Raw genomic sequence first — 27722 nt, 5'->3', positions numbered from 1 at the left:
CCTTATCAATCACATTTCAGTTAAACAAATCAAACAAATGAATGATACACGTTTTAGTTGGTCTCTCTCAACGGCACAGAGTTGGTCTTGTTAGCCCGCTAACGCTAGCACGCTATCGACCGCTGGCTAACGATAGCACACTATGATCGGCCACTAACCAATAACGTGAAATTATCTTGAAATAACGTGATAATATTAAATCAAATCATCAAATCAAACTTTATTTATATAGCGCTTTTCATACATAAAAATGCAACACAAAGTGCTTTACAAAAAAAAAAAGAATAAAAAACAATAAAAATGACAAAACCCACCCCTCCCTCCCCCACATACACAAGTATACATACACAAACATGCACACACACGCATTTAGTCATGCAAGCACACAAACACACACTCAGACTCACACACAGCACATATTGATTGACAGTGTAGAGACATGGCAAGGCACCGAGGATCCAGATGAGGGGAGGGAAGAAAAAAAACAAAAAAAACACATGCAGACATGTGCATCACTTTTAAGGCTCCTCTGGAAACACTTCTGTTGTGTTGTGGTCTATTTGCATCGCTTTTTCTAAATGCTGCGTTCATGTTGTCAAATTGATGAAGATGTTTGTCAATTTGCTTGTGTTTTATGTATTTGCATGTGTTTTCTTGCTCTCTCAGGGCTACCGTACATAACAGTCAGCCAGTTTGTACAATAGCATGACCCTAACACATAATTTTAATATTTACACCTGTGCTTTTCTTACTGAAGACATGTCAAAACATCTATGAAAAAGACCTTTTAAGAGGCACAAATTGCAAATCAGACAAAGTAATTCAGAATATAAAACCACCCTCTGACTGTATTAAAAAAAAACTATGTGACTGTCTCTTGAACTCAGGGAGCAAGAAGAGGACAAGGAGATGGCTGAGTACCTCAGACTGAAGCTCATGCCTCTGGAGAAGAAGCTCAAAGTCACACAAAGTGAGTAAAAAAAAAAAAAAAGGCAGGATTATTATTCACTTTGACTTCCCCGGTGTGACAGTCTGTTTCTCCTCTCTTTCTTTATGTCAAGATCCTCCAAAGCCCAAGAGACAAATCCCCGAGCCGCCTCCGAACAAACCATCCATCACCAAGTCAGGAGTGGCCATCATCAAGGATTGCTGTGGAGCCACCCAGTGTGCCGTCATGTAACTGACACGGACTCTTTATGACCCCGTGTCAGAAACAACACACATCACATCACATTATGGAAGTAAATCTGTGTCTTCGGAGTTTAAAATAAAAAAGACGTTGAATTTCTAGCACTGAATATTTCTGCATTGAAATTATGTATCTGAATGTTTTTCAACGTTAAAAATTCAACCTCAAAAAATTCAACCGCAAAAAATTCAACCTTAAAAAATTCAACTGCAAAAAATTCAACCTCAAAAAATTCAACCGCAAAAAATTCAACCTCAAAAAATTCAACTGCAAAAAATTCAACCTAAAAATTTGTGTTTTAATTTTTTGCGGTTGAATTTCTAGCCCATGCATTGAAATTATGTATCTGAATGTTTTTCAACGTTAAAAATTCAACCTCAAAAAATTAAACCGCAAAAAATTAAACCGCAAAAAATTAAACCTAAAAATTTGCGTTTTAATTTTTTGAGGTTGAATTTTTTGCGGTTTAATTTTTTGAGGTTGAATTTTTAACGTTGAAAAACATTCAGATACATAATTTCAATGCATAAATATTCAGTGCTAGAAATTCAACGTCTTTTTTATGTCAAACTCCGAAGACACAGATTTACTTCCATATCACATGCCATACATCGTTTCCTGTGAGTCAGAGAAGCTCGATTGACTGCGTTTCCTCCTCGAAACTGTCCAGGAATCATACAGAAAATAAAGTTTCAGTGTAGGAGCTGATCCCTGATCAGTGGTCGAGGGAAACCGTCCAATAAGGAGCTTCTGTAAGTGAAGACACTTGTCCTCAGCTTTATGAAGGGAAAGGGAATTGTAAATAAAAAATCTGATAAATAAATGTCTTAAATTACAATCAGATTTGGTCATGTAACCTGCAGGTCTGGCATTTACAGAGCTACAAGCACAATGTCCATAAAGTGAAGTATAAATGCTGGAGTTCTCTGTCTGACAGGAAAAAAAACATCTGTTATCAGGTATTTATTTTTCCATTTCAGCCTCTTGCACTTTCAGCAGGCCCCACAACTCTGCCTTTTTATCAGGTGGGACGAACACATCAGTCTCAGAGAAACAATATGGCTGCCGATAAAGTGACTGGTATCTAAATAGTTTGTACTGGAGCTGAGCAATATTTTTGACTTCATGTATAAAGTTCAAACAGCAGTTTAATTCTCCATCTGTGATTCTGTAATATCTGCTGTACTGGATTAAAAGCTTCAGCAGAGTAAAAAAAAAAAAAAAATCTGTGGTGGTCGTTGAAAGTTAAAACAGAAAATAGATGAAAATGGACTTCAGTGATTTAAAATTCACTGCAACATTGCTACAGGGTCTGGTCATTTTAGGTGTGTGTCCATTTGCATTTCACCCTATAGAGATGGATGCTTCCTGGCATCGAATTTCATATGGCCCACTTTCACAGCTGTCCACTGGTTCACAACCCTGGCATTATTTTTGGTTAACTACGGTGGCCCTGAGAGCTCACAGCACTTAAGAAAACACATGCAAATACACAAAACACAAGCAAATTGAGAAAACATCTTCATCAATTTGACAACACAAACGTAGCATTTAGAAAATGCGTTGCAAAGACCACAACACAACACAAGTGTTTTCAGAGGACACATAAAAGTGATGCACACGTCTAGCCGGCGATCGATAGCATGCTAACGTTAGCGGGCTAGCAAAACCAAGACCAACTGTGCCCTTGAGACAAACTAATAATAATAAATTTTATTTGGAAGGCGCCTTTCTTGGCACTCAAGGACACCGTACAAAAAGATAGAAAAAGAAACAATATAATATACAGAATTAAGAATACAATAAAATAGATTAGACAGGGCAATTGTCATCTCAGGGAACAGGCAGTTTTAAACAGATGTGTTTTGAGTTGTGACTTAAATTGGGGGAGTGAGTCAATGTTTCTGAGTTGGGGTGGTAGTGAGTTCCAGAGGCGGGGAGCAACTAAAACATGTATCATTCATTTATTTGATTTGTTTAACTGCAATGTGATTTATACGGGCTAGCAGGCTAACGCTATATATCACATTATAACAGGAAATTATCATTATCTTGAAATAACTTAATATCACATTGGTGTCCAGACAGTTGCATCACTTATCAGGTGGAAACACTTCTGTTGTGGCCTTTGCATCACTTTTTCTAAATGGTGTACTTGTGCTGTCAGATTGATGAAGAGGTTTTCTCAATTTGCTTGTGTTTTGAGTATTTGCATGTGTATTTTAAGTTGCAGCGCTGTGAGCTCTCAGGGCCACCGTAGTTAACTCCTGTATATGCCATCACTTAACCCATTGAAGCCTAAAACGCCTGTAAAAAATGCCTGCAAAACCCTGGGCGATTTTAAAATAACCCCCTAAAACCTGAAGTTTTTCCGGAAATTCAACAGAAGTGTCAACGCTTCTACTAAATAGATTTTTTTTAAGAAATGAAATTCAAAAAGTATTTGAGAGCTTATACAAATACTACGAAACAACGTATCCGCTTTCCAGGCTTCAATGGGTTAAAGTAAGTAAAGATTTTGTTGAAGCACTATTGCTGAATGAGTGATTGAACCTATAGTCCAATTAGAAAAGCTCTTGCATTTACAGTGTTACAAACTGGGTGTCTGGAGACATTCCCAAGAAAAATACATAAATCACAAGAGTGAGTGACTGTTAATAATCCAGAAGTGTTTTGTCTGCCAGAGAGCGTGGGCGTAGTCACTTAGTACTGGCCAAATAAACAGAAAAGAGAGATAGCAAAGTGAAAGTAGGATCCAAAAACACGTGTAATTACCACTTATTGCCACAGGCGGCTCCAGAGAGAACGAAACAAAGCTGAGATTTCAACCTGAACCAGTTCATTCAACATGGTGGGGTGTTTTTATATAGTTCACTATGCTTGCTCATTCCTCAGAGTCACCACATCACCGGCCATACTAACATCATCTCAGCCATCAGCTACCGGGAATTGTTGACTGTGGTAGTGTGACATCATTCATAGTTATTATGGATATTGCTGACAAACAACCTGCATCCTCTGAATTAAGTCTTGCGTTTTTATGATAAAACACGAGGAAATTAATGCAACTCTTGTAAATGCCTACAATAGACGGTGTATGTTTGAGTTTATTTAGGACATTAGTGACTCCTGTCAAGCAAAGTGTTGCTCTTTGTCACTTTACCTTCCTTCTGATAACTTAGCGTTCTGTAGTAGTAGTGAATTTATGAAGGTCCTTATGTTAAATATTGAACAAATATGCAGAAAATAAGCTGAAACTACCTGTACATACATGTTTAAATAAAGAGCATCTTTCAGGAACACACTGGCTGATTTGATTCTCTCCACATAAAACATCGTGGTAACACTTTACAATAACCATCATTTATAGATGTAAATAGACCATTTATAAATGATAAACAGATAGTTTATTAATGTTTAATCATCATTAATCATCATTTATAAACTGTATATAGGCCATTGAGAATGGTGAATAGAAAATGTAATAATGTTGAACTATATTTTATAAATGCCAAATAGATTACCATAAACAAACATAAATTAGTTTAATAGCTTTACAGTCATAACATTTTTAACACCATATTAAGTATGTAAATGATTTCAAAATGATTCATATACCTTTAAGAAATTGCTTGAAAACATTTAAAGATTAAATATGTATAGAATTTTGTAAATGGTTAATAATAATTGGTTTATAAACCATCTATAAACATCACTTAGATGGTTATTGTAAAGTGTTACCAACATCGTAAACATTGAGACGAGGCAGAGTTGATGCTTGTGAAATTTATTAACGTAAATCTTTCTTGGTCCCTTCAACAACATTTAGACTGTTAGTGACGAGGCAGTAAAATGGTTGACAGAGCGGGGAGGTGAGACACATCAGTGAGACAGTTGTAAACAAAAAAATACATTTTAAGGACACTGCTGAATAAAGGAGACAGTTTCTTTGTGAAATGTGAAAAAAAACAACTGAATAAGCAGATACAGTTAAACAGAAACTGAGGTAAAGACACAAAACCATGTTTCAACCTCTCCCAGTCTGCTACCAAATTTCACATCTATATTTCACAAACCAAAACTATGCAAAAGTGCATATTTTGACAGGTACAATAGCTTCTCACTGATGTAAAAACAAAGAGAGCTAAACAGAGAAGTTAAATTAATTCCTCTGAGTTAGTTGCCACTGCAGTACTCTGAGGGAGAGCTAGGGTTTGCTCAAAGTCACAAAAAACATTACTGCCAAAGATAAATATAGACATTTCTTGTGAGCTCTTTTTTTTATCAATCATTAATCTAAATCATTAATGAGCCGCTCATTGTTTAATCAAAGAGGTTTCCAGACAGTCTGTAAAAGCAGGAGAGACCTGAACCCCAACAGTTCTAATTAAAAACATTTTGATTGGCATTTCAGACATGTTTGGCGAGTTGGCAGGTGGAATCTCTCAGCTTTAAAAAGGCTTTTCATAACAAGTCAAAATCCAGTCTGACAAAGGAAATTAATAACACTGGCTAAACACAGAAACTGGACAGAAACTGATTAAATGGGCTCTTTCCCATTTCTTTGAACCTTTTCTCTGAACACAAACACTAACTCTTAGACTTCAGCAGCGCCTCAGTCGTGCTAAACTTCATGGCAGCCGTTAATCGATGGCAGTTCAGCAGCCTTGTAACACTCGAGACGCAGTAAATAACAGAAAAAACCAACACATCAATAAGTAAAAACTCCTCTGTGTAAGACGTGAAGGGATGGGGAGATCCGATGGCGGTTTCCTTTGGCGCCGCGGCAAATACAAGCCATTGTAAAAGCCCGGCAGGTTCCAGAGAGCCGCAGAGGGTCCTCTGTGTTCACGTCACAGTCTGTACAGGAGTGTGCTCCTCCCACCGCCTCCTGACCCGTCTCTTTTCCCTAAAATCTCACAACCAATCACCTTGTCGTTTAAAAATCAAAAACTCAGGAGTGCTACTGCTCCCCTCGAACTCTTCAACTCAGGCAGTGGGCGTCGCCACGGACGCAGCAGTGCTAACGTGGAACAAGGTTAACTCTAAAAACCTTGAGCATTTTATGTGGCAACTGCAAAGGGGCGACGCCGACTCTAAGATCCCTAAAACATGGTGGAAATAAAAGACCGATCTTAAAGAATGTCTTACCATCATCATCTGTTCCAGTCTGCTCCTCCTGGGCTTACACCATGCATAAACTCATTTATGCACACCATGCATATTTCACACCACCTACTCCAGTGTAAACCACATACAGACATAACACAGCTAAAAGAACACAAACGCGCCGGCTGCTGGCTTTAAAGCCCAATATCTCAGTTCCTGCTGCCTGAGCACACATCTGGCCCGAGTATTAAAGAGCCCCCCTTTTCCCTTTCAGGCCTTCATTAGTGGCCCTGGAGAGACGAGCCAAAATCTTTGCAATAAATTAAGTCAAAGTACAACAAGAATAAAAATTCCTGAGAGCAGTGCTAGTCGCAATTTCAATCAAAACCTCACCATCGATGCCTCGTATGTCCAAAAACCTTTGGCTTCTGGTCACAAAAAGCCACAATGTGAACAGCTACACTAATGTTCAGTCCCGTCATTGAATTGCCACCAGACACACCACACATTGAGGCCAAACTCTTCCACAGACTACTAAATACTCTGCGTAATACAAAAGGAACTGAAAATCCTGTCCTGAGGCTAGTAAACGGAGACAAAAAGACGAGAATATACCTCAAAGAGAAGCTACCTCTTAAGAAATCCAAGAGAAGAGTGAAAGAATGAAACGGGCAGGTGTTCAGCGGACAAATTGGTCTACAGGTCTACAGTTATCTACAAAGCAAAACCTCACACAGTTTAAAAATTAAATGCTTCATCTTTGGGGATACAGCAAGGAAGTACACATGGAGGGTTCTAAATATGAACAAAACGTCTCTTTAAACCGTCGATTTGTCAATTATATAATCTGAGAATACCAGTAACTAAATATCGGAAGATTTAAGAGAGAAAACTTAGTTACTCCTCCCTAGCGTTCCTCCTAATACTTTTGTAAAACAGTGGCAACCAACTCATCTTTAGCATTCATCGTGAGCCAGCCAGTGTTCTTTGACACAGTGTGGCTCGGAGCTGAAGATGCACATCGTGGAGATATAATTTAACTTCCGTTGAGGTGAAATCAAACAGGTTACAGCAGATGAATTTGGCAAATTAAAAGAATTGCAGAAAATCTGCAAGAAGAAAATCACAGCTTGGTGAACATCACTGATTGTGAAATAGGCAACAGAGATAGCAACAGCCTGCTGAGGAAGAAGAGGGGCCGCCAGTGTTCCTCTGGGGTCACTTCTGTGTTCAGTGTAAGTCAACTCTGGGATTTAGAGTTACACGGTGTGTGGACTGGTATTGCTTTGTGTGTGTGTGATGAGGATCAGAGACCTGCAGTGAATGAGAAGTTGGCAGCGAGTTTAATTCTGCTGCGTGAGGCTCTTCTGCCGGGGCTGTCTGTGGACAAGGGGGGCTTCACATCAGGAGGAGGTGGAGGGTCGGTGGCTGCAGAGTCGTCTGTGCTGCCAGGTGGATCACATGCACCGTCAGCTGCCTCGTCAGGTGCATCGCTCACTGAAATCACACACAAGTACAGACTGAGCTCACACCTAATGAACGTCAGGAACGGTGCAAATAAAAGGTGTGATGTACTCATTAAAATGCATTTTTGTTCTTCCTTGCTCTGCCCACGGCTAATGTTGTTCTTCCTCCGTGAAAGAGAGCAGTCAGAGCACATGTTTGCACCAAGGTCACTAATCCTCTTATTTGTCCTTTTGTTTTAACCCAGGGGTCAGCAACCTTTACTTACAAAAGATCCATTGTTGGCCAAAACAAAACGTGAAAAAAAAAAAAGGTCGCAATTGAGCTGCAAACCTGTTTTTTGAGCCTGACAATGAAGATAAAACAGCACACAACAGCAAGTCTAAATAGCCTACTGGCGTTACTAAAATGTCTTAATGAACATTGACAAGTGCAACTCAATGAATTTGAATATCATAGAAAAGCTAATTTATGACAGTAATTCAATTCAAAAAGTGGAAATAACACATGATATAGATCCATTAATTTATTTATTTATTCTAAATATAATGATTATGGCTTACATTTAACGAAGACCTAAAATCCAGTGTCTCAAAAAGTAGAATATTACAAAAGATACATTTTAAAAAGTATGTTTAATATGTAAATGTTGGCCTCTGAAAGTATGTCCATCTATGACTCAATACTTGGTTGGGGCTGTTTGACTTGAACTACTGGAAATTGACTTTTCTATCATATTCTAATGTATTGAGATGAACCTGTATTAATACGATTTTGTAAGAATGCAGTGAGGACCCAAGTGCAAATGATAGACTGGACACTGAGGAAATCTCTCGGGGGATTTGGAATGGAAAGCTAACCTAGGTAGAGCAACTCAAAACTAGAGTTGATTGATGCACATTTTAGTTAATTAAAATGATACATTTGTACAATTGAATAATTCAAAATGCTTTGGGCCTACATCAATGATAAATGACCATTAAATTGCAAAGTTTCATTTTGTATATTTTTTTATCACAGCCACAGGGAGCCACTGCAGATGGCCTGAAGAGCCTCAGGTTTCCTAACTCTGGTTTAACTGATGCTTTGGAGAGAGCAGAGACAGTGGCTTTACACTTTATTATGGTAGAATATTTCCATTTGGGATAAGAGGCAAAAATATGTATTGGCATATACCTTCTTGTGTCAAATCAAGGGTGCAATTATCTTTGGGAATGTTGAGAACTGGATTTCTTTTTTTATTTACTCGTTATTTGTTTTTCCACAGTCAAATAGAATTTGTGCCCTTGTTAAGAAATAAGTCACCCTTCTGTTTAATTAGAAAAACTGAAACATGAAAAACTGACCTGCTGGTGGAGTTTTCTCCTCAAAGTGAATCAGATCTGCCTCCTGGAGGAGAACGGGGTCTGGGTAGAGCTGAGGGGACGGTAGACAGGATGGTACAGGACCACACAGCAGATCTACTGGTGACGTCAGACACAGCAGCTCAGACTCTGCTGCTCCGTCGCCACCTGGCAGGAAAAACAACGTGATTACCACAGAGATTTTATCTGAGAAAGGCTGACAGAGCAGAGCTATTTTCATCTTATTTTTCCTTTCTTTGGGGAACCGTTTTTATAATTTTTAATTACTTTGCAGTATTTTAAAATAAACCACGTAATTGGAATAAAGAAATCTTGAGCAGTCTATGAAAACCCTGGTGTTACCCGTGTTCCCTGGACTCTGGGTCCCAGACGTGGTGTGGCTGACGGGGCTGTCCCTCGGGCTCTCTGTGCTCTCTCCTGGCTGGGGGCTGCAGGGGACTGAAGGGCTTGCCCTTGCTAAACAAAAAAAACATCCCAATGTTAAACAGCTTTCATGCACCATTTAGTCAATATAATTTTTAAATGTGATATGCAATTAGAGAAAAAATTGAACTATATTGATATATGCAATATGGTCTCACTTTATATATAAATGCTGCCCTTACTGGGTTTGTCATATTTAGTTATTTTGTAATGTTCGTTATTCTTTTCTTGATTGGCCCATTTTATTTCTATAATTTTGTAGCATTTTCAGTTATTATTTATTTTTATACTTATTTATTACATCACTTTTTATTTAAATGTACACTTTATGGAGCTTTGATTGTTACACAGTATTTATGTTCACTTAAATAAATGGTTTCAATAAAACTACTTGAAACATGTCATATTTGACTTTGACTGAAAATTTGCTATATCGATATTCATATTCATATATCGATATTCAGCCTAAATATATTGGGATATGACTTTTGGTCCATATCTCCCAGCCCTAGCTGGGAGCACCTGCAATTTAGATCAGTCATATGATCACTTCTACCAGCTGCCAGTATTTACAGTCTGTATGTTTGTTATTGAATGCAACTGATATGCTTGGCTTTAATAAGTAGAGCATGCTATGTCGCCACCTTTACCCTTCATATCGTTCTTCAAAACGATAATCCTCTTGTGACCGTGTCCTTTGATCCACACCACCTGATGACATCACAAAACAAACTCAATATGCAGAACTAAAAAAAAAAAAATCAACCATGTAAAAGTTTATGTGTTAAGCTCCAGATGTGCTACAGTTAGGCCTGTCACGATAATTACTATATCGACTTATCGTTTGATATATAAAAATGGATACAACCTTTTTTTTCTGGACTCAAAAAAGCACAAAGTCACGCATGTAAACCACAATATATTGTGTTGTTTAAAGTAATGCTGCAAATGTTTGACAGGCAGCACGAACTGTCGAAATAAAACTATATTTCCCAAGCAGCAATTCCAGCTGAGTATGTTATTTTAATAATACAATAATATAATACATAATGATTATCTTATGCAATGTTTTGTTAACAAAGCCTGAAAATCTATTGTATTTGTTTTTTTGTAGTTTTTACATTTTATTTATCTAGGATATATTAATATTTATTTTTTCACATTTCTATTCCAATGTCTAATATTCTTGAGATTTAAACATTCATTGCTGTGAAAAAGGATGTACTTATTATGCTCCAATATTATTATAAAACTAAAATGACATCGATACAACAATCCTATCATTTACCGTGATAGTTTCTGGGAAAAAAAAATGTGTAATGGTGACAGGCCTAGCTACAGTTATAGTATGTAATGAGATTTATTCTCACCTGTGGAATGGCGCTGAGCAGCTCGTCAGCGCTGGTGTATCCGTAGAAACGTGGTTCAAGGCTGCAGCCTGTAAACTTGTTATAAGCCCCCTGGAACTCCGTCAGGAAGATCTGGTTGTAATGGTACGTGTTGAGCAGGCCGCGTACGTTACGGGCAAACTGGTAAAGCCTGGTCAGCCTCACCCACTCCTCATCATCATGACTACTGACACTGCTGCCAGCGTTGTTGTTGTCATCACTTTCTTCATGATACAACTGTGAAAGAAGAAAAATCAGTCAGCTCTGCATCCGTATGGAGTACAGGTAAACACTGCATTAAAAATAGAAGCACAGTTAGGTGGAGAGAAATGTGAGGACAGGATAATGTGGAAGACTTAACCCTCTGGAGTCCATCTATTTATTGAAAATACACATGTTTTATTTACAGTAATAACTTAATTTATATATGATATGTAGACAAGCTGAGAAAGACAGTTGAAAGTACAATCATAGGAGCTTTCACAGTGTGCCATTTAAGTTTCTAGACCATTTTTAAATTCTGAATTTTCTTTCTACAATGAAAACTATTACTATTTTTAATTTACATGCAAATAGACTGTTTTGTAGTTTTATTATTTATTCTTTTTTCTGCTGTTTTTGTGTGTATAAATGGTAAAAAAAAAAAAAAAAAGGTACATTTCCATAGACACCTGTGTCTTTTGTTTGTATTTTCGGTTCCTGGCAGATTTATACTTTGTTAATTAAAATAAAATGAAAAATCTGACTGATAGCCAAGTTTGTGTGGAGAAAAAGGAGCCATGCATGTGATGTAAGGACAGACTGAAAGATGCTGAACAGAGACAGAAATGAATGCAGAGGAAGTTGACAAGTTTGAACCAAAATCTCCTGGACTTCAGAGGTTTAAAGGAGTTTTAAGATAAAAAAGTTGTTTCAGTTACCTCCACTAGGTAGGGCAGGCTCTTGAGTAACTCGCTGAGGGAGAGGAACCCATATTCACATGGGTTGAGTGGGGCTCCATGGATAATGTGGTAATGCTGGCTCAGCTCCTCCACTTTGAGCCCCCTGGTGACTTGCTCCTCCACTTGGGACATGAGCAGAGCCAGTAGCTGGGAGGTCAGAGAGCGCAAAGATTTCCTGTTGATCAGCTGCACTTCCCGACCCCCTGAGCCATCCACCACCTGGAAACAGGAAGAAAGCAGCTCTACTTTGATAATTGGTATTTTACTTGTGATTTAGAAAAACCTGGTGTCACCAAGTGAGGAGGGCGCTGTGATTAGTCACCATCAACAGTGAAGTAAAGTATCCCTCAAAAAAACAAAACCACACATTTTCAATGATGTGATCTAACGTGCCGATAATAAAAATTACGATGTTAGTGGGGTAGTAAGACATGTTTCAATGAGACCTGAGGAATTCATTTCTGATCACCAGACTCCCCTCTCTGTTGTTTCTAGGTAGTAAGACATGTTTCTTAGAAAAAGAAAAAAAAAAGGTTGTTCAATCGGTTTACCATGTACTATGTGGAATAGGGATGGGCAATAAAAAAAATATATCAATACATTTCTAAATGCGATATGGAATTAGACCATATCGCATATATCGATATAGTTAAAAACAATCCTCTTCAATTAAAGAGATATACAATTTATTTATTTTTTTATATATATATATTTTTTTAAATGTGCACTTTATGGAGCTTTGATTTTAAAAACGGTACAATGGTTGAACAGTATTTATATTAATTTAAATAAACGGATTCAAGGGATATATCGTATATCAATATTCAGCCTAAATATATCAAGATATGACTTTTCGTCCATATCGCCCAGCCCTAATGTAGAACTATAATCTACTGTAAAGTACACCGAGACTTTCTTGGCTTTTGTTATTTATTCCAGGAGCAAAAAACCTTCGGTGCATTTGTAACCTCACCTGGGAAACCTCAACTTTCCATATAGAAAGAACTTCTCCTCAACGGCTATTATCCTGAATATATGATGACAGCCTTGTTGGACTTGCCAAAGACAACAACTAATCCTTGAGGTGTTCTTTACCTTGACAACATGGCACAGTTTGATCAGCAGAGCCGGCAGGGAGCTGGCATCGTAGTCCTGCAGGCGTAGACCATAACCGAAGGTCTTGCTGTACTCTGTGAGCAGCTGGCTGACAGGAAGGCTGGAGTTCTTTTGAGCTCGGAGCAGCTTGACCAGCTGAGCTGCCAGAGCTTTGATACGCTCCACTTCCGTCAGAGTCAGCACTTTTTCCTCACCACACTCCAACACCTGGCGGAGGTAGGAGACAGCTGTTAAATTAGTGTTCAGGCAGAGACAAAAGGATAATAGTAGTCAATTAAAAGATGGATCATATAACCAGGTTCAATCCCTCGACATATGAGGAAAGCCAAGGAGGAAGTTGTTCTGTGCAAATAATAGCGGAGTAGCAACTACCACCAACTATTATCAGATCAGTTTGAATTAGCAGTCAGTTCTATGAAGCCAATAGAAATTCATGACTGAAATATATAATAACTGACTGGAAATTGCCATCATTGCTCTTGGCTGCACAACCTGGAGGAACCATTATTACACACCGAAAATAAACAGATTCCTTCGCAGTTGTGGTCTACGGTAGCCTGGCTAACACTGGACTAATCACAAATGAGATATATAGTCTGGATACTACCAATTAATTTTTCCGTAGAGGAGGCGTGGTTTACAATCCTCCAGAGCAGTTTATTGGGCGCTAAGAATGTCTATAAGCGTCTGTACGTAGCTCTTAGCCAATCGTATCAGTTATACCAGACGACGTATGTAGAGCAACAGAAATTAATGTTTACATAGCCAGACTAGCCCATCTCTACTTTGGGACTAAAATGCTAAATTCTGCTTCTGCAACGTTTTTCCTGCAGCATGTTCTGACTCTGGCTGCTCACAGTCTACCAGCAGTGTTGGTGTGTGTCTGTGTGTGTGTGTGTGTGTCTGTGAGAGAGTGTTGCTTGTTGCTTTGCTTCTTCAGTTCTCGCTTTCTGAAAGTTTATTTATTTTTACACCTTATTCCCCCTCATGTCATTCAGCCACACATCCACTGATTTTATGGTCAATAGACGAGCTGCTGCGGGTCTCTGGGGGCTCCGCTGTACTGGCTCGTAGCCAGATCACTGGTGTTACAGCAGCGAGCGGTAGCGGGGTTAGTTGGTAGATTAGGCTTTTGCCAAATCCTGTCGGAAGCAAGGCTAAAACATCCTTTTTGGTGGTGAAACAGGAGGAGTGTAAAGTCAAACGTTCTTTTAAAATTCTAAACTATCTTGAACACTGTCTACAGCTAGATGCAAAGAGAGCTTCGAGTCTGCAGCAGCCATGTTGGATCCGTAAGAAAACTACAAGCTTCTGTCTGTCCAATTGTACGCGTCATCGTCTTGCTGTCCCTCCCAGTTCTGTGATTGGATCCCTAAAACAGGGCTAAGAAACGGCCTTAGACAGCAGACTGTGTGCAGGTTTGAAATTAAATTGAGAGTGCAAGGCAGTATGGGTATACCCAGGCTAGGTTTATGGTGCTTCAACCAATAACAGTGTTCCTGACTCACCATCAGCACGTTGGGGATTGCCTCGAAGAGCTCCATGAGCTTTGTGAAGCCGTAGTAGCTGAGCTTGCACTGACGGCCGAAGTGATGGTGGTAGGTGGGGATGAACTTGCTGAAGGCCATTCGGCAGTGAGGCTGGTGACGGAGAAGGTCCACCACCTCCTTCCCAAACTGCTTGGTGCGCTCCATTTCCTCCACGGTACGCTCTGTAGGTGAATAAGAGGGAATTCAGTCAATAGAGGAAAAAATAAAACTTCAAATTATTCATACTGCAGGGGTTTTCAACCTTGTAATATTCATAGAGATTTGGGAACATAACTAAAGCTGCCTTCCAAATAAGTCTATTTAATAACTGGTTTAACCAGACCTCTCTTGGGAACAGAGATGATTGTGTCCGTTTCCTGATGTGTAATAGTGATGGTGGTGTCAGGGATCTCAGTCAGCAGGTCCATCAGGTCACAGATGCCATAGTCCATCACCCTCCAGTCTCTGGAGAAGCACCTGATACACAAGGTACAAGAAGACATTACAAACATTCACATCACTGATGATCCATATACATGTTCAATACTTTTCTACAATTTTTATTGAGGGAATCCTGAAGGCAAAGTGCCAGCTGTTGACTGACCAATGGTATGCCTGCATGAAGTCTTTGATTGCCACTTGTTTGCTGGCTTGGAATTTAAGCAGTTTGAGCAGGTCTTGGGTGAAGCGTTTCACTTGAGCACGATGAGTCAGAGTTAGTAACCGCTTGGTACCCATACCCAAGATCTGTAGGTAAAGAAAATTAGAATAAAAACATAATTTATGTAGAATACAAACAAAAAAAGCACAATCAATCAGACTTTATTTGTATAGCACTTTTCATACAAGAGAAATGTAACACAAAATGCTTCACAGAAAAAAATAATAAAAAATGGAAACAAGAAAACACCCTCCATCCCACCCATCCAATTAAAAACAAAGCCCAAACTGAGGAAGTGTCATCTAAACGTCAAGCAGTGAGGAAACACTGGAGGCAGGATAGAAATTATTAGATGAAAAATAAAGTAAGGTAAGATAAAAAAAAAAAAAAAAAAAAAGTAAAAATGCTTTTTTTAATATATATATATATATATATATATATATATATATATATATATATATATATATATATATATATATATATATATATATATATATATATATAAATAAATAAATAAAAGATGTAACACTAAGAAGCATGAGCAAAGAAAATATTTAAAAATGGCTCAAATAAAAGCCAAATTAAAAAGATAAGTCTTAAGTTTGCTCTTAAAAATATGAACTGTCTTTGATGTCAAGATCCCTTTTAATTACAATACCTGCAGGACATGGGGCACAGCCTCCAGAAGCTCCAGCAGCTTGGAGTAGCCGTAGTCAGAGACGCGGCACTGCTTGGCGAAGTGATGGTGGTATGAGGGTATAAACTTGCTCATGGGCATAATGCAAGACGGCTGACTCTTCAAGAGGTCAATAATCTCTCTGCTGAATTGGATGAGCTGTGGGTTTCCAACCGGGCTCTTGCAGCGCTGAATCCATGGCTCTACACAATGAAATATTCATGTCTGAATTAATTGGTAAAGACAGCACCATGTAGGTATAGAAACCTCAACAAACTAAAAAAAGTTTTAAGTGTTATTCCTACCAGAGTTTGGTGCTGGTGGTTTGTTGTGGATCCACTTGATGACTTTGAAGCCGTTCTGAGCGGTGACTATTGTGATACTGGGGACACAGGTAATGAGGTGCTCCAGAGGAACGCCACCCTCCAGTGTCTCATTACCCAGCTGCAGAGGGCTGAATTTTGCTGCATAGCAGTCTGGGAAACTATATGGAAAAAAATAAACTTCATTATGGACTGCATAATGTGTGAAAACCTGCTCTGTTTGACAAAAAAAAAAGTTACTATATGGTTAAAAGAGCTGGTTGTCACCTGAGTAATGGAAGAGTTCCTTCATGTGACTGCAGCAGACTGTGGACCTCAGAGGCCAAGGTGCTCAGAGACACCACGACAAAGGGTATTTTATAGGAGTCTGGGTCAAAGTCAGCCTCACTAAAAGTGATTAAAAAAACAAAAAAAATCAGTGATAACACAGAGTTGTCAGACTTTATTCTCACAGTTCTCTAAACTGACTGATTATTCACACCTTCAGCACAAATGAGAGACAGGTACATGACAGGTCAATAGCTACCAATGGGTCAGCAATACAGGAGTACTATCAACCCATTTAAGCCGGGAAGCATTATCGCATTTCTACCATTAAAACTGGGGGCGCTCTTGCGTTATTCTACCATTAAAGCCGGGAAATCGGATATGTCGTTTTGTAGTATTTGTAGTTATTTCCAACTATTTTCGGTCTCTTGGCCAATGAAATGCATCAGAATACATGTGGAAGTGTTGCAATAATCATGGCGGAAGACGACTATAGCGGAGGGAGCTCATATAACAGGTATAAGCTCTCAAATACTTTTTGAATTTGGGGTCATTTTAAAATCGCCCATAGGTTTTACAGGCATTTTTTCGAGGCGTTTCAGGCCTAAATGGGTTAAACTGGGCGATATTATATAATTTCATGATCAAGATAAGTTTCACAAGAAGCAGCATGTGTTAACCACTTACTCTGAAAGTTATATGTACACTATGTGCATGAATTTCATGTAAAAAATGTAATAACCTGAAGTCCCGCTGTATGTAGTGTTCCCTGCAGACAGGTTCGTGGTACTCCAGCTCCTCAAACACCACGGGGCTGCCACTAGTAGAAGAACCCTCTTGGGACTGGGAAGACCCCAGTGGGCTCTGACGGATTTGGCTGCTGGGCAAAAGGCACACGAGCCTCGAGCCCCCCTGTTCCCGCACGGAAACCACCTCTGGTAGCCTGTACAGATCCCCAACCACAAGTTTGCGGGAAAACCTGGAGTAGGAAAAAAATAAAAATAAAACGAGCGTATAGTTTTGGAACACAAACTGCACTGAAATCCATCCATCCATTTTCCTCCGCTTATCCGGGGCCGGGTCGCGGGGGCAGCAGGCTAAGCAGGGCATTCCAGACGTCCCTCTCCCCAGCCACAACGTCCAGCTCCTCCTGGGGGACCCCGAGGCGTTCCCAGGCCAGGAGAGAGATATAATCCCTCCACCGTGTTCTAGGTCTTCCCCGGGGCCTCCTACCAGTTGGATGTGCCCAGAACACCTCTAACGGGAGGCGCCCGGGAGGATCCTTACCAGATGCCCAAACCACCTCAGCTGACTCCTTTCGACGAGAAGGAGCAGCGGCTCTACTCCGAGCTCCCTCCGGATGTCTGAGCTCCTCCCCCTATCTCTAAGGCTGAGCCCAGCCACCCTACGGAGGAAGCTCATTTCAGCTGCGATCTTGCTCTTTCGGTCACTACCCAAAGCTCATGACCATAGGTGAGAGTTGGAAAATAGATGGAGCGGTAAATCGAGAGCTTTGCCTTCAGGCTCAGCTCCTTCTTCACCACGACGGTCCGGTACAAAGCCTGCATCACTGCAGACACCGCACCAAACCGCCTGTCCATCTCACGCTCCGTTCTACCCTCACTCGTGAACAAGACCCCGAGATACTTTAACTCCTTCACTTGAGGCAGTAAATGCACACATCATTTTGGAATCGCTTTACTCCAAGTATGAATGTTGGACGAAGTTGTATGTTTGAGTAGTTCATTTTTCAAAGCAATAAGTTAAAAACTACTTACTTTTTCTCATAGATCTCTGTGAACTTAAAGAGGGGAAGGCAGTTGGCAGGTGCATCCTGAAGAATAGTAATGATCTCGGTGCTGTAAAATTAAAATCTGAAGTTACAACAGCAATCCAAAACACATTAAAATATGTATTTGCATTTCTTATCTGAAAATGCCATGAACCCCCTAAACTATACGCTACTGTACCTGAGCATAACAAGAGATTTGCTGCTGCCACCAGTGATCAGTGACACCTGAATGCGCTTGCCTCCGATCTTATAGCGGTGCAGGCCACTGACGGCACTTATGGCCTGCTGCAGGGAAAGCATTTGGATTGTGGCCTTCAGCTGATAGTCAGTATGGGGGCTAAGCTCCACAGCTTTCACCTAGACAAAACAATTGACACCACAAGGAGACGATTTGAGATAAGGGTGAATCTCAACATTCCATCATTACAGCCTGTTATTATGAACTGGCATGTTAGGAGGATACAGGCTTATTAGATCATTTATCAGCACAATAAAGTCACTGAAGAAGGCCTTACCCGCCCGTAACGGGAGAAGGTGTCATGCAGAGTCTGCTGCAGATCCTTGCGGGACAATCTGTAGTCCAGGTTGGCTACCTGGACCTCAGCCCCATCTGAAAAAGGCTCAGAAGGACCTTCAGGACACGGGCTACGAGGGCCAGCCAGGAGGGGGGAGGACCGGCTGGACAGGCAGGGCGACGCACTCCTTTGAGAGGAGAGACAAATTTAAAAATAATCAACATTACATCTTATATTATGAGGATTTGGAGAGTTTATATGTATTGCTAGCAGTATGCCACCTGCATAACAATCAGTGCCACTGGTTAACTTAATCAAATATGTCACCTGGATGACCAGGAGCCCTGGGACAGGATCAGAGGACTGAAGCTCCTGTGCAGGTTCAACTTGCTGAAGGCAGAGGGTGTGCTAATCTGGAACTCCTCTGAGCTCCTGTCTCCTTGTTCTACAGGGGATTCAGTCATGCTGCGAGGGTAGGAGCCATCTCTTCTACATGGAGAGAAGAGGCAGGAAAACAAAAGGGACACGTGTAAGTGCAACATCCTTTGCTGTACAGGGCTTGAAAATAGTTTTTCCCTTTACGGCAATGTTGGAAAACATTTATTTGTTATAGGACAAAGACACAATTCTATCAAACAAAATATGTTACTTTGATTTGCTAGAAAATAAACAAGAGATAGAATATCCTCACTAGGAGATATTCTAGGTTAAAGCTAGAACTTATTATAGCACATCTTATAATGGATGGATGCTTACATAGCTCAAATTATCAAATTAGTTTTTATCTTGTTATCAAGTAACATTCATCTCAGCCTACAACCTGCATTCAAAAGAAATTGTCTAAAATGTAAAGAATAATGTGCTAATATTTAATAAGTGTACAAAATATAATTCTTTTATATTCAAAGTTTTGAAATTCTGTTTATGAAAGTCTCAATTTAAAGCATTCTGGTTATTATTTTTTTTACAGTGTTTTTTGCAGTCAGGTTTGTGATGGCCCTCCTCCCTGTGTGTACCTCCTCCTGTATAGAGATTCTCCAGTCAGGCCAGGCTTGGACAGCTGCTCAGGGGCTCCTGTCTCACAGTTACTGTGGGGGGAAGAGGAAGCAGCACGTCCTTTCTCCAGGTGGTGGAAGCCCATTCTGGGCTTGCCCTCCAAACTACCCAGCTCCTGGATCAGACAGAGGCAGCAGATGTTAATACTGTAGCTGTTGACTGGCTCCATACGGTTTGTGTTGGTGTACGTGCATGCATGCATGCATGCATGCTTGTATGTAAAGCTCAATAGGAATGTCACAAACTAATGCTCTGAGGTTTAACGAGGGATTTGCATTTTAAAGTCGACTAGAAAAAAGCAGAAGTCACCACCAGCTGACTATTTGAATTTATTTCCATGGCTTTACAACTGACAGATTTATGATGGTTACTTGTCATCAGTACTTTGACCCACAGTACATAGCTGATGATTTAGACACGTGTACTTTAACAAAATGTTTAATAATCATGTCCTATGATGAAATGTTTCTACAGTACTCCAATAGTGCAGTTTCTGTCATTAGTGTTTGTCTGCAATCTTTAAGTTACTTTAATATTCTTGGTGTTTTGATATTTTCTTTGTGGTGCTGAATGGGACCAATATTGGACAAATCCAACCTGAAATGTCTCTTTACTGTCCAACAACACACAAAAGTTAAAATGCTCATCCCTAGTTTATTTTAAAATACATTTAAGTCACTTTACCTTTGATTACAATCAAGAAGTAAAAGCAAAAGCCAAGCCAATCATTCCAGCCACCAGGTCAGTTTTATCAGATTGGAAAACTGAGTAAGCCAAACCAAATTAATAGCAGCATGGAACAGACAAAACACAGAACTAGGCTGGTCACAGGAAGCAGCATATCAGCACTGATACACTGTACAAAACAGTCAGAAAAGGGCACAAAAGCTACAGGCTAATTCATGCAAAAACACGATGAATGACCAATGAACATGCAGGACAACAGGGAAGCACTAATGACAACCAGAACATGCTAGCACAGGCAGACAAATGAAGCTTAGCGAGCAGCTATAAGCAGTTAGTCAAAGCAGCAGTTAGTGGGACACTGGGGGGTTGATTTACACAGCAGCCCAGACAAGGACAGACGGCGCTGGCGAGTCTGCTGACCTGATGGGGCTTGGCTGGAGCACCACCGGGAGGCCCACTGCACCCCCTCCTGGGGCTGTAGGGCCTTTCAGGCACTGGGCCAGGAGTGTGGCACGGGCGGGTTGCTCGCCGTGGCCTCCTGGGTGACCTGGGCTTCTCCAGGGGCAGAAAGGAGAAGGAGGATAATGGCGGGGGAGGGCCGAACAACAAATCCTGGCTGTGATAGGTGTGGGGCAGAGTCTGAGGCTGAGGCAAGTGATGGGGCCGAGCCTGAAGCTCAAGCTCAGGACTTGCATCATCTCTGGGCCGTGGGGAGAAGGAGAGGCTGATTCGGTGGCCAAACACATCCTCATTTTCCATTCGCTTGCGGGCACGCGCAGCTGCCTCAGTGCTGCCAAAACGGAGGACTGCTGTGCCCTGGGCCATGCCCAGCACTTTGCCACCACAGTTGTCTGACAGACGGCGGAGCCGGAGCTTCACAGCGTTTCGCAGGCTCTTGTCACAGTTGACAGGGAGGTTGTGCACATAGAGGAGGTTGAAACTGGGCTGAGGGAGGGAAGAGACAGCGCGCCTGTCTGGTTTGTATAATTTACATTTTAAATATTAAAGCAGTAGCCGTCCTTTTAGTTAAAAAAGGAAAAAAAAAAAACACAATTTGAAGAATGGCTAAGAGTTGTCTAGGTAAGGAAAAATTGTAATGACCCCTAAAATAAAACAATTGTGAAGCTGATCAAATTCACATTCCAACTGCATCTCTACCCTCATGATAAGTCCACACTTAAATTAAAATTCTTTGGTTAATTTTGCCAGCAACTACTTACCTCATTTAATACAGAATAGATCAAAAACTGTTTTTCATATCCTAACGAAGCATCAGTGAGGCCTACCTGTGCTTTGACAAGCATACGTGGTGGCAGATCAGCCGTGATCTCCTGGAAGGCCACATGGCGATTGGCGTGCTGCAGGAGGGCTGAAGATGTACGGTTGCCATGGACCAGGATAACCTGGAAACCGTGGCGATGGCGCAGGTCACTCAGCTCACTTGCAAAGTTCACATCAGCTTTTAAAAACAAAAAACATAACACGTGTTATCACAAAAACCATTGAGGCATCAAGAGTGTAGGTGATTATAGTGGATCTCAGTTGCACTCACAGGATACTAGTACAACAGTAGCAGGTGCAGTGTGGGTCTCAGCGAAGCGCCGCAGGCTCTGGCGAAGCTTGTCATCTGCAGCGTTCTTGGCTGTGGCGTTGATGTGTGCAACAGTAACCTGATGAAGCAAAATTGTACATGGCTTAATACATTACCATTGTTTTTTCGGCAGGGAGGATTACTTGACATGCTCATGTAAACTTAGACATTTGCTGGTACCTGGCAATTGTTGAGCTCCTGGATGACAGCTTTATTCTCTTTGCTGATATCACAGACACAAATGAATTCTGCTTCACGGTGGCCCTGAAAGAAATGACCACGAATACGCTGCACCACAGCTGCAGCAGATCGTCCGCTGGGCACGCTGCAGTTCTCAATGTCCCAGAAGACACCCACTGGAGGGATGTTCTCAGGACCACCATTCTCAGGAGAACCTAGCAGACAGTTTGCAAGGCATCTTAACAGCTTCAACTAGTATAAAGAAGTATATAGTCCTTTGTTGTTGTTAGTCAATTTGGATGGACGAACATTATATATATTCACTCAAATTCCAAAAAGTTGCTCTTTCAAACAGTCCAATCAAGATCAATACCAAAAAAGCAAAATATACAGTATATATGCAGGAATTCAAGAGTCCACTAACCATTCTTATGTCCAGTCTTGCCAAGGCTGGTTGATGGCATGAGCATCATGCCATCGGAGGACGTGCCACAGCCATTACAAATGGGAATAGGAATAGGAGCAGTCTGGGGAAGAGGAACATTTGGCCACACCTTGTCTGACTCTGATGCCAGACCATTCACTGGCTGCAAAAAGGTACACATTAATACAGCTGTCAGAGAAAACAGAAATAATAGACAAACAGCAAGCAATACTATACAAAGGGCTGGGCAATATGACGTTTTATATTCTCAAAACAAAAATGTCAATCATGCATGTATTTTCATATTGATTTTTTATTGCAACAGCGGCTGAACTATGGAAGAATATTTGGACAATGACTAATTTCCTGATCTTTGCTCATGGGAGTGAAGCTTTTGCCAACATGGAGTACAAAAAATTAGGCTTTACCATTTGGCTGTTCAATAGACTTTTTTTTTTTTTTTTAAAGGACCAGAAGTCATGTTATACTGAGATATGTAGTATTTTCTGGATATGAAATTATCTATATAGGGATCTATTTTGGCCATATCGCCCAGCCATAACACCAAATTTATTTTACAACAACTAAAATACAAAACCAGTCTCACACACCTAAAGTCATCGCTGCATATAGAATAAAGTTACCGACACTGATCTCCGTGTCACACACACATATACAAGACAGGCTACAGAGATTGAAGTGAACTCCACCAACCTTCAACAGGCAGTCCTGGCAGTAGTGTCCCCCCTTCACACAAACCGTGCGTTCTACATTTAGGTGCATAGGATTAGAGCAGAAGTGTGCTGAGGTGGTTGTAGTGGTGATGGTGGTAGTGGTTTGGTGATCACCGAGTGTGCTTCTCTGGGATCTCCTGGCTGAAGGGCAGCAGTCCACACCACAGGTGTAGTAGCCAGAAGAAGCCAGGCAAGAGCCGTGCAAGGGAGCGGGTAGAGAGGAAACACAAGGGAGAGAAGACGCCAGAGGTGCTGAGGTGGGAAACAAGCTGGGTTGACTGCATGGGAGTGGTACAGCTGGGTAGGTGTGAAGAAGCCCTGAGCAGCAGGAGAGGTAGGGGTGTGATGAAACCGGCTGAGAGGTAGCAACGGAAGAGGACAGCTGAGGTTTGTAACCCAGATCAAGAACTTCACCTCCGCTTCCGCAGCTCATCTGATGCTTATACTGATGAACAGATGAAGCTACAGCGCAAGGCCTGCTAATACTGCTGCTGCTTATAGGTGCTCCCATAGAGCCTGGGGCCATGTAGAGCGAGACAACACCGGCAATGCTGCTACTGCTACCAACAACATTTCCACCACCTAATAACCCATAGCTGTCTGTGCTGCAGTAGTCACAGTGCGTATAAATGCTTACTTTGGGGCTAGCCCCCTCTTGTTGCTGCTGTGGTGGTGGCTGTTGTTGGTGGGGTTCTTGTGTAAGCTGTGTGGGAGGCAAGCAGGGAGGAGGCATGGGGACAGGGGCCAGAGAGAAGGGCTGGGATGATTGGGAAGAGGAAGTATGGTGCGGAGGAGGAGGAGGGACATCTTTCAGTTCCAGCACGGCCCTTCTGCTATCCATGTAGTTGTTCTGAAACGCAAAAAAGGACCAGCAAATTATTTCACATGAAGTAAAAATGTTCTGTGGATTGTTGCGTATTCATAAAATCACTTTGAATCTTAAAGCAAAAGGCATACGTTGTTTCACCTAAATGGGTAGGAATTGTAATAACAGCTCCTTCAAGGCAGGAGACAACCAGAATTAGCAAATTTCAGATGGCTTATTGTGGTATAATATCAAAATGTTAAATTATTCTATTCTCTTCCATCTCTGCAAACACCCAAATGTGGAGAAAAGCTAAATTGGTCAAGCCAAAGGTTACCCCAGTCTCCCAACCTGCTGCTGATTGTTTATCAGCTGACATAGATTAAGGTCATGCCCAAGGCCTCATATGCCACCTGCACCGCATTTAACTATGTTATTGAGGGCTGCACCATTCGGAAAGACTGTTACGATTACAATAGTTTTGTGGCTCTTATGTAAAGCCTTTGTCCTTTTAGTAGAGAGTTCACAATGAAAATTAATTTACCTTCCTGCCCTCTACTCTACATTTAGTCATTTAGCAGACGCTTTTATCCAAAGCGACTTACAGAAAGAGTAAAAGCAAACAATCAAGGTATAGTGCAATAAGAGCTATTAGTGCATCAATAAGTGCTAGTGACAATTCTTTAAGGAGTAGAATTATCGTGTGGAGCTAGGAGAGAAGATGCTCTCTGAAGAGATGGGTCTTCAGGAGTTTTTTTTAAAGGTAGACAAAGGTAGACTCTACATGCCAGTAGGGTAGAGGCACTTGAACTATAAACAGATTTGTACCTACTTCTTTATCTGTGTGATGAGCGGAGGTTGTCTCATTGGTAGGGAAGCAGTCTTTGAGTTTCCATAGCAGGGTTGAGGCCTCTGTTTTGGGGTGACTGAGCCATGGGAAGGGTCTAGAGCTGCCTATAGATCTCTCCTTTCCCAGTCCTTCCATCATACAACCCAGAGAGGTCTTTCACCATACTTTCACCTCTCTTCTCTCTCATGCTTTCCTTTAAAAAAAGAAACGAAAGTTAAAAGTGCAAACTGGCTGGTTGCGGTTTCATCACCTCTCAATGACCCGGTGCGGAAACATGTCTGTTAACCCTATAAAGCCAAGTGTATCACATTTGATACACATGTTGTTGAGACCTCTACATCATCAGTCTGATATATTTTTTTCCTGAAAAACCTGATGTATACATGTGTTAGAGATTAAAAACAAACAAACTGAGCAACAAATTGCACAAAAAAAACAGATGTAGCAAAAATGATACAGGTTCATTGCTGGGTGAAAACTTCATATCAGCAGATAAATAATTTTTTTCTTGCATATTTGAATTAAATGTTAAAAGGAAAGTCTTAATAGGATAAAAATGCTAGGTTTTTATGTTTTTGTTAGTTCAAGAAAAACAAACTGAGCAACAAATTGCACAAAAGGACCTGATGTATCAAATATGATACAAATTAGAATTCATATATGCAAATGTATTTATTTATTTTTGTCAGCAGGTTCAATAAATACTCAAGTTTTAAAAAAATATAATTTTCTGGCAATTATTTCACGGTTCAGGCTTTATAGGGTTAACAATAACTAAGTCCTTACCGACTCATTTAAGATGACACAGGTGCGTTTGACTCCACGCAGTTAACGTCACGAGACATTAAATAAATAAAGGGGGAAGTCTGTGTGAATAAAGTTAACGTTTCCACTCTGTGAGTTTGTTTACCTGAAGCTAACTAACGCCACAGCTGCATTTCAACACAGCGAAACTGAAGTAAAATTAGCCGCAAGCTAGCTCACACTAATGCCATTGATTGTATTAACGTTAACTCTGGTTTGTGGCGGAAGTAGCTAGCTAACTAGCTGAAATGCTAACTGTCCGAAATTAGCTAAACTAACGGTAGCGTATAAATGTTTGCCCGCGAGCTATAGGCTAACAACAGGCACCATCTCTTAGCTTGTTTATTAACAGCAGATATCCGCTCCTCCTTCCTGCTACCGTCCACTGTTAAAATAACCGGTAGTTGGTAATAGTGAGAAATGTCCTAAATAGTTCGTTAGTTCCTCTAAATACCTGAGAAGGTCTCGTCTTTCACATCTTTCTCAAAGGACCGTCTGTCTCCCTAGAAACCCGCACCTTTTTGTAACCTACTTTAGCCGGAAAGCAAGCCCAGCTGTCGCAAACTGTCGCAAAAAGTGATTGTGATAATACACCACGACTGGCACGTAGAAATGCCTAATATTTACAATAATAATAATAATAATAATAATACATTTTATTTGGAGGCGCCTTTCTTGGCACTCAATGACACCGTACAAAGAAGATAGAAAAGATTCAGCAATAAAATACAATAAAATACACAGAATTAATAACAATACACAGAATTAATAACAATGTTTATATAATCATACATTTGGTACATTGAATTAGCTTTACATGGAAGTGATAGATTATGATTTTTATCAATATATATGATAATGTGTTCCATTAGCCGATAGATACACAACCTCATGTATTGATTGCAAATGGACAACATTTAATTTATTCTGTTGCATTTCATCATCTTTTAATTCATTTTTTTTTTCATAAAAAGTCAATATTTCATGGTTGTAAAAAAAAAGCAATCACTCTCTTACATTTTCTGTTTAAGTATGTATTATCAAGTATTAAATGCAGTTTTGAGTATTCCCATTTAATGCTACTATTTGCTTCTTCTAATTCCCTGAAACTCAGATGGAAATTTTTACTCTACTACATTTATATTCATAGTATTATCTTTACTAGTATAGTTACATAAATATACTGATTTGTTATAGATTAAAGTTGTAGACATCTCCACCTCGACCACCTACAAAATTAGAATACTGACTGATTAATGAATCATTTATGATAAACAGTAATACTATAGTACTTTAAAGGGGAACATAATACATACTTTAAAGTACTCATTATTGCAATGACTTATTTTAGTCACAAAAAGCTGATCACATTACTGTGTATAACTAAAGCAGCAGTGTCCCACCCAATGAAATAGATTATATCTCACTTGTACATTTTATCTTAATCTCACACACACACACACACACACACACACACACACACACACACACAAACATATATATATATATATATATATATATATGTATATATATATATATTAATCCCACAAGGGGCAATTCATTTTGAGCAGCAGGTTGTCGTGGTTCATACGGCCTATGATAGCCTACTGCATAGAGATTATCTATAAGCCACATTGCTTTGAGAATTTAAGAAATAAGGGGAAAAGAAGGAAAAAAAAGTAAATAAATAAAAATTTTAAAAAGTCTTAGTGCAAGGGGGACGAATGACTTGAAGAAGTAATTTGTTTTTCCACCTAGGAGGTGCATAAGAGCACCCTGAAGGTAAAGTATATATATATATATATATATATATATATATATATATATATATATA

The 27722-nt window shown here is 40.1% G+C and overlaps 2 protein-coding genes across 4 annotated transcripts in view; one reads left to right on the top strand and one right to left on the bottom strand.

Moving 5' to 3' along the window:
* The window catches only part of LOC131966984 (uncharacterized), a 39537-nt gene extending 38051 nt beyond the window's left edge, over positions 1-1486 (top strand). The window contains exons 9-10 of the mRNA XM_059328613.1: positions 888-970; positions 1062-1486. Coding sequence (XP_059184596.1) covers positions 888-970; positions 1062-1180 — 202 coding nt within the window. The 3' untranslated portion in view covers positions 1181-1486. The remainder of the gene's footprint in view (positions 1-887; positions 971-1061) is intronic.
* Positions 1487-4960: 3474 nt separating this feature from the next.
* Positions 4961-26392, bottom strand: LOC131989902 (meiosis regulator and mRNA stability factor 1). Of its 3 annotated transcripts, none has more exons than XM_059355295.1 (27): positions 26343-26392; positions 25067-25277; positions 23410-24279; positions 22696-22858; positions 22272-22486; positions 22053-22170; positions 21787-21959; positions 20921-21445; positions 19774-19928; positions 19085-19246; positions 18758-18944; positions 18421-18599; positions 18229-18309; positions 17193-17429; positions 16451-16570; positions 16166-16344; positions 15843-16063; positions 15128-15270; positions 14867-15000; positions 14503-14705; positions 12974-13201; positions 11858-12097; positions 10920-11174; positions 10200-10260; positions 9469-9582; positions 9109-9273; positions 4961-7795 (listed from the first exon to the last, which is right to left on the bottom strand). In XM_059355295.1, exons 2-27 carry the CDS (start codon positions 25220-25222, stop codon positions 7605-7607), a joined length of 5475 nt encoding a protein of 1824 aa, XP_059211278.1. In that variant the 5' UTR covers positions 25223-25277; positions 26343-26392; the 3' UTR covers positions 4961-7604. The 3 variants fall into 3 exon arrangements, with proteins under 3 accessions (XP_059211278.1, XP_059211415.1, XP_059211346.1); XM_059355432.1 differs by having other exon boundaries at positions 24067-24279; positions 26343-26385; XM_059355363.1 differs by lacking the exon at positions 20921-21445 and having other exon boundaries at positions 26343-26385.
* Between the last annotated feature and the right edge of the window lie 1330 nt (positions 26393-27722).

Source organism: Centropristis striata, chromosome 1 (genome assembly GCF_030273125.1).
Source record: "Centropristis striata isolate RG_2023a ecotype Rhode Island chromosome 1, C.striata_1.0, whole genome shotgun sequence".
Classification (NCBI taxonomy): domain Eukaryota; kingdom Metazoa; phylum Chordata; class Actinopteri; order Perciformes; family Serranidae; genus Centropristis; species Centropristis striata.
The sequence above is the reverse complement of the archived record's forward strand: the minus strand, read 5'-3'. Positions and strand labels throughout refer to the sequence as shown.

What these genes read in the sequence shown, in the direction of transcription:
- LOC131989902 (XM_059355295.1), bottom strand. Translation starts at nt 25,222, where the DNA reads ATGATGGAAGGACTGGGAAAGGAGAGATCTATAGGCAGCTCTAGACCC. An exon ending in CAGGGCTCCTGGTCATCCAG is followed by an intron (nt 18,945 to 19,084) that starts GTGACATATTTG and finishes CTCCTCTCAAAG; the next exon opens with GAGTGCGTCGCCCTGCCTGT. An exon ending in AAATCTCTTGTTATGCTCAG is followed by an intron (nt 18,310 to 18,420) that starts GTACAGTAGCGT and finishes TTAATTTTACAG; the next exon opens with CACCGAGATCATTACTATTC.